This window comes from Myotis myotis, unplaced genomic scaffold, assembly GCF_014108235.1.
Source record: "Myotis myotis isolate mMyoMyo1 unplaced genomic scaffold, mMyoMyo1.p scaffold_m19_p_1, whole genome shotgun sequence".
NCBI classification, from domain to species: Eukaryota; Metazoa; Chordata; class Mammalia; order Chiroptera; family Vespertilionidae; genus Myotis; species Myotis myotis.
In genome coordinates, this window is record NW_023416313.1 from 47,455,817 (window position 1) to 47,466,238 (window position 10,422).

At 38.0% G+C, this 10,422-nt stretch overlaps 1 protein-coding gene across 1 annotated transcript; it reads left to right on the top strand.

Moving 5' to 3' along the window:
- Window positions 1-7,663: 7,663 nt before the first annotated feature.
- LOC118653264 (nuclear nucleic acid-binding protein C1D-like) lies at window positions 7,664-8,113 on the top strand. Its single transcript, XM_036303985.1, has one exon. The coding sequence runs from the start codon at window positions 7,688-7,690 to the stop codon at window positions 8,111-8,113; it is 426 nt and encodes a 141-aa protein (XP_036159878.1). The 5' UTR covers window positions 7,664-7,687.
- The last annotated feature ends 2,309 nt before the right edge of the window (window positions 8,114-10,422 follow it).

The following is a 10,422-nucleotide window of genomic DNA, read 5'->3' on the forward strand; positions in this document are numbered from 1 at the left end:
TGTTTAGATCAATATACAGACCTAAATCCAACTTAGGTTACTACATAAGGATTCTTTAGGGAGGTCTTCAAATAAATTTAATAATTAGAGCCCTTGTCCCAAATGTAGAAATCCCTTATTCATGAAAAATACACCCAAATATTTCTAATTCCTTGAATTGTATCTTCATTTTAGGCTCTGGAAAAAAGCACAATAAAATAAAAATATAGTCTATAATGTAGAAAGTGGACTTTGTGACTTCTAAGACAAATCCTAGATATGCCCTTGAGTAGTCCAGTAATTGCTAATTCTTATGCACACTGGGATTACATATGATAAGTTTACCCATTCTGCTGGCATTATCAGCAAATGCAGAAAAAATTGTCAACATTCACAATGCTTTATAAGTGATCTCCTCATTCCAGAATACAAACGCCATAGAACTTTAAAATATTCTGGCAGCAAAAAGGTTTAGATAAGTCTGTCTCAATTATTATAATGCTGAGGAACTTGGACAAACAGGGCACACACAATTATCTTCTTAATTTCTTGATTATGCAGGTATTGTCTGCTGTGCAGTTTCTTTATTATGATGCTTCATGGGCTAATGTTCTATTATTAGATGGGCATCATGAGTGAATGAAAGAGATTTGTAGATTCTTAGTCCTGGAAGAGATTTGTAGCTCATGGTATGTGAGTAAGAGAGCAGGCTCTAGAATTCGATATCAGACTTTGAAACTTGCTCAGTTGCTTAGGCCTATGGGACCTTGGACAATGCCTCAGTGTTCTCATCTGAGGGCAAATTGAGCATAATAGTACTACCAACTTCTGAAGGCCATTGTGAAGAATAAATGACTTACTACATGGAATGCACTAAGGAAACCTCCTAGCTTGTAAAAAATATACTGTTAAATATTCTCTGCTATAACTTCCCAAGATTATCATTTAATAGGTGAGGGAAGGGAAATCCATCAGGATCAAACATTTTTCTTTTTATTTCATAGGATAGAAGTTTATCTGCCAAAGATTTAAATTCATATAATGAATCCCAATGGATTCTGCACTTAGTAATGTCATCTGGTGCTGACAGCCGTTTTGGACTTTGGAAATCACCTTTTCATAAAAAAGTGAGTTCAGTCTGACTCATATGATACAGCATAAGATTATTTAAAGTCTGGTGTTGTAAGTTATTGGAATATGTAATCATCTATATTATGTCCCTTTAGAAGAACTGGGAATGCCCAATGACAAAAATAATTTCTTCCCACCTACTGACAGACGCCTACAATTCCCTTTACTTAAAGGATTTGTTCCCTGTTCAAACACACATCTTTTATTTTTATTAGGAAGGACACTTCAAGTTTTATTAATCATTCATGTCAAATTGTGGAAGACAAATAAAAAAATGAGGTTTTGAAAAAGACGAAAAAAAAGAGAGAAAATGAGGATCCTGGGTGTAAGAAATAGAGCATAGAATTGAAGTGGTTTGGGAACTTTGATAGCAGACTTCTCTACAATTTTGAACAGAATTAACTCTCTATATGAATATTCATAAAGGAACATCAGTCCTGGAATTAATGATTATTAGTCTGGTTGCAATTCACTAAGCCATGTGTTGGGCACAGAGAGACCAATCAGATAAGAGAAAGAAACACACACACACACATGAATTACAACAAATTGTTTAACACAGCAGAGCTGATGGGTTGAGTAGGAGTCAGTAGGAAATTACAGCACCTCTCAATCTTGCAACTAAAGTACCTCCGGTGGCATAGGAGAGTACATATGGAGCCTAGGGATTTGGGACCAGCAGTAGAAGCCCAATGGCCCACATAAGTGTGAAATTCTCTGGAAAGCTTTTGTTTTAACTGAAAAATTCAAGCAACATTTTTTTACTTAATTTTTCCTTCATTAGTTCAATGCATCATAAAAGTAATATTTCAATTTTCTTTATTCCCATTAAAACTGATGTTCCAGGGAGATACCCATCTCAATCCCATGGCTTCTGGTACAATCTGACATTATGCTGTATTACTCTGAAGACCAAGGTACTCCATCCTGATGCTTGGAGGTATGGAAGCATGCAACCTAATACCTGTGTTCATGTCTTTACTTATTCAACTTCCAAGTTACCTGTATATATTGTTAAAGGTTATAACTCATGGATCAAAAGGAAGCAAACATTAGAGTGAGTTATTCTTTCTCCTTCAAACACTAATTGCAACCTGGTGATATACCAATACTGTTTGGATCAATCACTAGTAGAGGGAGGAGAGGCCCAGGGAAAAATTAAATCCACGTAAGAGCTGCATAGTGATCAAAACCCTTTAGAGTTCTTTAGATTCTGTTGGGCCTGACTTCCCTATTTTAAACCCAGTATTTATAGGTTTACTCCTTCTGTACTAAGCAGCATAAACAATGAGATGTTAGTATATGATTGGGGGATAAATAAAGCTAAACTGAAGCACAGTATGAGCATTCTCTACTCTTCCCACTCTCTTCCCCACTTTGGATATTGGTCAGAGTTTGTTATAATGATAACATTGTTTGCTTTTATTTGTGCAATAAAGGAAATCTATAATAATAAAAACATAATATGCTAATTAGGCTGGACAGCTGAACGTCCTTCCAGACGACCTTCTGGACAAAGCTGGGGCTGTGAGGGCTGAGCCCCTTGCACTAATTTTGTGCATCAGGCCTCTAGTATATTATAATTTGTTATAACTTCCAGGCTGAACTAATATATTATACTTCAAGGTATTTTTTGAGGTTGTGTTTAAAATAATATTGATATCACAAATATCTTCAACTCAGTGTTTAGACATGTCTTATTAAAAATTTTAGTGGGCAGCATTAATACATGTTAACAAAAATTCACTTGTACCTAACACCATGCCTGGCATTTATTGCCATTTAATAAATATTAATTCAACTAGAGGCCCATTTCATGAAGAGATTCATGCAATAGGCTATCCCTTCCCCTGGCTGTCAGCACCGGTTTTCCTCTGGCACCTGGGACCCAGGCCTTCGCTTCGGCCAGAGCCTTCAGTCTTCACGGCTCCAGCCGGAGCCTTCAGTCTTCACTCTGCTGCTTCGTGTGTGCGTATGCAAATTAACCGTCATCTTTGTTGAGTTAATTTGAACACTCTCCTGATTGGCTGGTGAGTGTAGTGGAGGGATGGTCAATTTACATGTTTGTCTATTATTAGGTAATATTGATAAAAGAAAGAGACACATTAGTGAGTAAAAGTAATCACAGAATCCCTTTTAAGAACATAGTGAAAGATAAAGAAAACACTGCCATAATTATACCCTAGGTGAGTTCTTGATATTTTCTATTACTTGTGTATTCTGGCAAATTAATATATAAGATCAAATCATTAACATTTCAAATAAATGGTGTTGTCACTTTACTTAGAAAAACATTTTTAAATTTTAAATAAGCCAAATGAATCGTTATTTTAATCATTCTGTAATTTTAGCCACCTCTCACTACACAACATTTTCTATATGTGTGTATTTCTATGTACAGCTTTTTAGGTTCTCTGAATTCCAGCTCAGGTTGACTAATGCTGATGAGACTTAGGATATCCCCTTCAGCTAGAGTGACAAGAAAGAACTCCTGAGTTTTTACTTACTGGTTATTGAATTACGACACATGCTTAAGTAAGAGGCTAGAACTCAAGAAAGAGCCACTTGAATTATTCAAGGTAAATCTTGTCCTCCTTCTGTTTTAGGAGAGGAGCGGGGGGGGGGGGGGGAAGGAAAAACCTGCTTCATCCCCATTCTTCTTATTATTTATAGATGGAAATTAGTTGAAATGTATTAGTGTTGGCTATCTTTATTTTTATGCTTATTAAATATCTATAACTCTTCTAGCTAATTGTTGATTATCCATGTGGTACATAACTCTGAATTGTCATTTTTGAGTTCAGCTCCCTACATCTGAGTTTCATGTACTAAATAATTTATGCCCTGATGATTATCGGTTAACGAGAAAAGAAAAAAAAAACACAGAGTTGGTCAACAATTGCAAAGAAATTATGAGAAATGGGATAACACTGCGGGAATTGTATCACTTCTCCAGCCTTGCTCCATCTGCTTCAGTACTGGGAAGTAAAGTTAACTTCCCATTCTGTCTGGTCCATGCTTGCCTAATGAAAATGAAATTCCTGTCATGATTGTCTTTGAAAACATAGAACAAACAAGAGTTAATTTATCTTCTACTCCAATAGAAATCATTAGCACTTTTAATAGAAATGTATAATTTACAAATTACTAGCATGTTTTAAAAGACTGTCGTAACATCTATAAGCCTAACATGTAAAAGTGAAACCAGAACACTTTAGGGAAACACCACTTTGGTTCCTGCCTTCATATGCTTATGGGAAGTTCAAGAAATACTCATTTTACTGAGTTTGGTCAGTTTAGGTTTAGATTCAACATGCCATCTGTATGGAGGCAGATGTGGTTAGTGGGGTAGTAGAACAGAATTTGTCCCATGCAAAGCTTTCATTAGGTCACATTAAAGGGGGCTTTTATTTCCCATGACACTATATTTCCTTGACACGGAGATCCTCACCTGCTACCAAAAATGCAAATAATTAACATATGCAAAAAATTTTAAGCAAAATTTTAAGATAAACCTCATGTAATTTCCTGTATATTTTTTTGTGTGGCTCCTAATAGCAAAGTTAATGAGAGATGTTCATACAATAGATGATTTAGCTACAGGAAAACAATGCCTTATTATTTTTATTCTTTGACGCATCGGCCATGGGAAATTTATTGAGGAAAGGGACTTTAGGAGGAGAATTCCAAAATCTTCTGGAAATTCCACATATGGTCAAGGGACTCAGACCCATGACTCCTGGAGAGTGTCAGCAATGACATTGCGTAGGAATTGTTATTGCATCATGGCTCAGGAATCTATCACAGAGGAGCCCACAGAGGAAGCGGGCTTTTACGGTCACTGTTACCACTTGGTTGCTGGGCCAAGAGGACACATGGAAGACTTCCTCTATTCAGGAGATGTATTATTTGCTTACCATGGACCAGGATCTTGGGGTTCAGTTCAGACCCTGTTTCATGGAAATTACTGTCAGGAGGGGAGAAAAATAAAATCACTAATAATAAAGTATATTAGGCTATAACAGTGGGACTTAACAACTATTTCCTGAACAAGCAACATCATTTTCACCTATGAAATTCTAGAAATGCAAATTCCTGCCCCATCCCTTCTGAAACAGAAACTCTGCAGGTAGATTCTTATAATTTGTGTTTCAACAAGCCTTCTAGGTGATTCTGATATACCCACTAGGCTCAAAGTAGGCTCACAGAATAAGGGGAGAACAGATTGGGAGACCTGAACCCAGATGGTGGCAGGTTGACAGCAGAGGATATTGTTGCCTGGACTTTGTAAAGATAAGCAGTTTGTTGAGAAAAAAAAAAAAAAGAAGGGAATAGGGAGCAGTGGAAGCAGAGTATTCCAGAGAGTACAGTAAGCTCAAAGAACCAAGAATGGAAAGACTGAAGCTGAGGGTGGAAAAGGAGACAGACAGATCCAGAGAGGAGTATGTAGAGATCAGAAGAGGCCCAGTGAAGCAGGACTTCTATAATGACGAGGGACCTAAACTGTGTCTTGAAGACCATGGTGTCCTATAGACATTGAAATTAAGTTGCATGGTTAGATTAGCATTTTAAAAAGTTCACTTGGCCTAAATGAGTGGATGGTGGAGGAATGAAGCTTGAAGCTGAACCAGTTACTAGATTTCTACGATGATCCAGACCAGAGAAAGGAGAGCTTAGCCTAGTGTGGTGGGGCTAGGAAATGGGGAATGGTCCCAAATAGGGGAGATGTTACAAAAAGTTACTTGGTAAAACCACATCCTATATAATAAAAGCCTAATATGCAAATTGAACAAATGGTGGAACAACTGGTGGAATGACCACTTGCTATGACGTGTACTGACCACCAGGAGGTAGACACTCAACACAGGAGCTGCCCCCAGCCTGCACAGCCCCAGGCCAGCCAAGATGGGTGCCAGTGGTGCCAGTGGGGGCCCTCCAATCACCCCATCAGGTGCCCCAGAGAGGGAAGCGACCAGCAGTGGAGGCAGGGCAATTGGAGGCATGGCCGGCCAGTGAGTGGGCAGTACCAAGCTGGCCAAGGTGGGTCCCAGCAGGCCCCCTCACCCAATTGCCCCACAGATCAGCCCTGATGGCTGGCCAGGCCTAGGGACTCTACCCGTTGCATGAATTTCATGCACCAGGTCTCTAGTATTATAATATGTCACAAATGCTAAAGCTTATTATTTGTAGGTGTGATAAGAAAAGCTGACAAGAGAGTGGAAAGAGAAATAAACAGAACTAAAAATTGTATGCACAGTATGACCCAATTTTTGAAATATATGTTCATAAATACATGTACAATATTGGAAGATATATAGAAATGTCTTTATCTCTGGGTGATGAGATCACAGCTAATTTTTGTTTTCTTACTTCCCAAATTTTCTACACTAAAAGTGAATCATATTTATAATCAGGAACTATAACTTTTAGGGAAGAAAGGAAGGAAAGAAGAAAAGGGGGAGGGAAGGAAAGGAAGAAAAGTGGGAGGAGAGGAGAAAGAGTCCTATTTGAAAACTGAATGGGATAATGTATGGGAAGTCAGAATGGTTCTAGAAATAGAGGTAAATTAGAGTACCTACAGGAGCCTTTTAAACTTAACCCACCTTAAAAAAAATTACCTATGCAGCAGGCCTGACAGACTATGAGATGGAGCTCAGACATATTGTCAGGAAGCAAGGGGTGGCAGGGGGAGATGGGGAGAATTGGACATGAGTGGGAGCCAGTTAGGGGAGTAAGGAGGTTGTGTCCTCCTGGACTGTCCATTCCACTGGTTTAGCCAGATCTACAAAAGTCACAAGAAGGCGATGTGCACGCAGGGAAGTTGTAGTCTTTGAGTCTGACTTCTTGGATAGAGGCTGTGCTGCTAAAGCTAGGCCAAGGATGGGCTGCCCAGATCCCGACCCACCCCAGGCCCTGCCTCATGGATCCAGAGCTCTTGATGCTTTATAGTTGTTGAAATAAGTTGATCATTTGTGTTGCAAAAGAGGGGTGCTAAAGACCATTCTTTCATTGCCTTGGCAGCTACTTTTTTTTTCTGGACCAATTTCTTTGCTATAGGAAATGACAGTTCTAAAATGATGATGATGATGATGATGCTGCTGCTGCTGATGGGAATCTATGGGCAATTGGATTATGCTTATCAGGGATCTGGGAGGGTCACTACTCATGACAGAAAGGTTTGGTATCATGTCATTCATGAAGTGACAAGTGGCTAGAATTTCAGGAAACCATAATAACAATAATGAATACTGTCACTTGTCACTATGATAAGCACTTTACAACATTGTTATTTAATCTCACAACAACCCTATCAGATTGTTGTTGTTTTTAATATACCATTTACAGAGGAGAGAAACTGAGGCCTCAGACACCAGTGATTCTACTGAGTGTCGGGGCCTTGCTTTAAAACAAGATCATTTTTATTAAAAAGTCAGTACTGAGAGTTCTGAATATGAATGTTGATGGTTGCACAACAATGAGAATGCACTTAATGTCACCGAATGAACCGCACACTTAAGAATGGTTATGGTGGATTGCTTTCCAGATGACAGAGTGGAAGGCCAGTGAGTTGGTCATAATGGCAGAAGAAGAAATGAATGAAGACTATCCAGCAGAAATCCATGTGTATTTATCAACATTTGAGAATTCCATTGGTGCTGTGGATGACATACTGAAGACCATGATGTCTGTTTCTGGAAATGAGTTGTTACAGAAGTTGGACCCACTTGAACAAGCAAAAGTGGATTTAGTTTCTGATTACATATTAAATTCAGTGTTTTGGGTTTATCTGGCAACCCAGGGAGTTAATCTGAAGGAACACCCAGTAAAGCAGGAATTGGAAAGAATCAGAGTATACATGAACAGAGTCAAGGAAATAACTGAAAAGAAGAAGGCTGCCAAGCTAGACCAAGGTGCAGCTTCAAGATCTGTGAAAAATGCCTTCTGGGGACCAAAACCTAAAAATGCATCTAAAGTTGCCAGTAAAGGAAAAAGTAAAAAATAAACTTTTGGCTTTGATGTACACATGTTCAAAAAGTACATCATTTTTATTGTTTAACACAGAACAGATGGTAATTATGTGACAATGCAAGATTTAAATGTATTTCTTATTGAATTCATATATAAAACTTACATTTGAATTTGTAATGCTAAATACATTTTACCCCAGAAAGATGAAGTTATCTTTATTAATGTTCCTATAGCATACTGTGAGGTTTTTAACACTGTGGTATATTTTATATTTATAGTTTACCATCTCTCTTGACAGGACTCTGGTTTCCTTATATAGGTCAACCTTTCAAGTACTATTTTATAATCAACCATTGAAATGTAAGTACAATGTTCTTTGTAAACATTTGTCTATTTTAAATGAATAATGACTTTATGAGATATGCTTTTTGAAGTCTGAAGTTATAAATACATGTGTTTTCACTATAAACAAGAAAAATTGAAATGACTTAAATGTGTTTTTTTATGTGTTATTTCATCATGTTTTCATGATTTTTGGGAATTGCTTCTTTTGATATTTAAAGTGTGAATTTAAGACTTCAAGGTTATACTTTAACTTTTGGCACTCTGCCTATATGTCCCATCTGAATTAAAATATATTCTCATTAATAGTGGATGGGAAATGAAGTTGTAATTGATGGCTGAATTTTGGCATAATGGCTACATACTACCAATAAAGGATGTCAATGTGTAAAAAAAAAATGGTTATGATACTAAATTTTACATCATATGTTTACCACATTTTTTAAAAAGGCTAATTAATTATTGCACAATGTACTATGTACGATGTGCAATGTACCATCATACATCATATTGCTATATTCCAAAGATATTTTGATGTGATCATTTTAATAATCCTTGGCATTAAGAAAATGCCTGCTTTTTGAAGAGAAAAACAGGTGTCCTACAATCCTCCCTCATTTCTTTCTTTCTCATCTACTTTCTCATCCTTCCTTTTCCTTCCTTTCACTTCTCCCCATTCGAAACAAATTATTAGAGGGACAGACTGCCCCCCCCCCCAACACACACACACATACACACACACACACACACACACACCGCAGAGGAAATGAGCAAGTGAACTGACACAGTTCCTAAGGAATGAAAAAAGCCAAGGGACAGACGCCGTGAAGCCTAAAACCCTGGCTGCACTTCCTGAAACTCTCCCAGCCCCACCTTTTAGGCAAGTTTGCAGACAGGAGTGTGGTGATGCTACCCTCTGACCACAAGGTGGGGTTTTGTATTGGGACATACTGGATATCACAAGGCTTTCTTTTATTAGCCTTTTCCACTTAGAAACCTTTCTACACCTAGATATGATTAAGGGCGACCCTAGGCAGAGCTCACTACACATTCCCTTCCCAAGCTGCAAGACTCCGAAAGCATCCAGGATGGAATCGGTGCAGAGCTTAAGACCCGCATCTAGAACACTTACTTATCACAGAAAAGATAAAATATCTTATTTTCTCAAAATTTCTTTTTCTTTCACCATGATATATTTATGAAGGGAGGTAGTGCTTTCCTATGCTGTAGGGTTCCTCCACAAAGCCCTGCAAAGATCAAGGTGAGCATGAGCCCCTCTCTCTCTCCCTTTCTATCTTTTTCTCTCTCTGTTTCTTTTAAGAATATCAGTATATTGAAGAAAGGGGGTGAGAAGAAAGAAAAAGGAGGAAGAAGAGGAACGAGAGAAACTATCAAAATAGGAGTACAAGACTTAAAAATAAATCAACTGCCTATATTTAGTAAATTATACTTATAAGATTGTACAAATACATTGCAATGTATTGCAATAGATTCATGTTATTAAAAATAGTTCTCACTACATATAAGCCAAAATATTATGCTGTATACCTGAGACTTATACAGTGATGAATGTCAATTATATATCAACTAGAGGCCCAGCGCGCAATTGAAATCACGGGAGGAGGCACCCCACCTGCCACCTCCCCCTGCTGCGAGGAGGCGCCCGGCTGGGCGCTGGGCCTGAGAGGTGCTCCATGCACCTCATGGTGACTGGTCGTTTGATGGTGATGCTTCTTGACCTTTTATTATTATGATAACACTGGAGAAAAGATTTTATGCAGTAGAATAAAAGAAAGACACTTCATAGTTCGTTCAGGCTCAGTGTCCAAGCTAGGATAAAAAGTTTCAGGCTGAATATTTAGTTTCTCTGCTTTCAATCCTACCAATATCTCTCTGACAGAGAATGTGACCTTATTCAGTGATCACATCAAAGACCAGCTTCATGAGTTTTTGTGAATAGAAAAGTAGAGATCTAATATATAGCATGATGACTATAGTTGA

Excerpts from the sequence above, each read along its gene's own strand:
- LOC118653264 (XM_036303985.1), top strand. The coding sequence starts at position 7,688 with ATGGCAGAAGAAGAAATGAATGAAGACTATCCAGCAGAAATCCATGTG.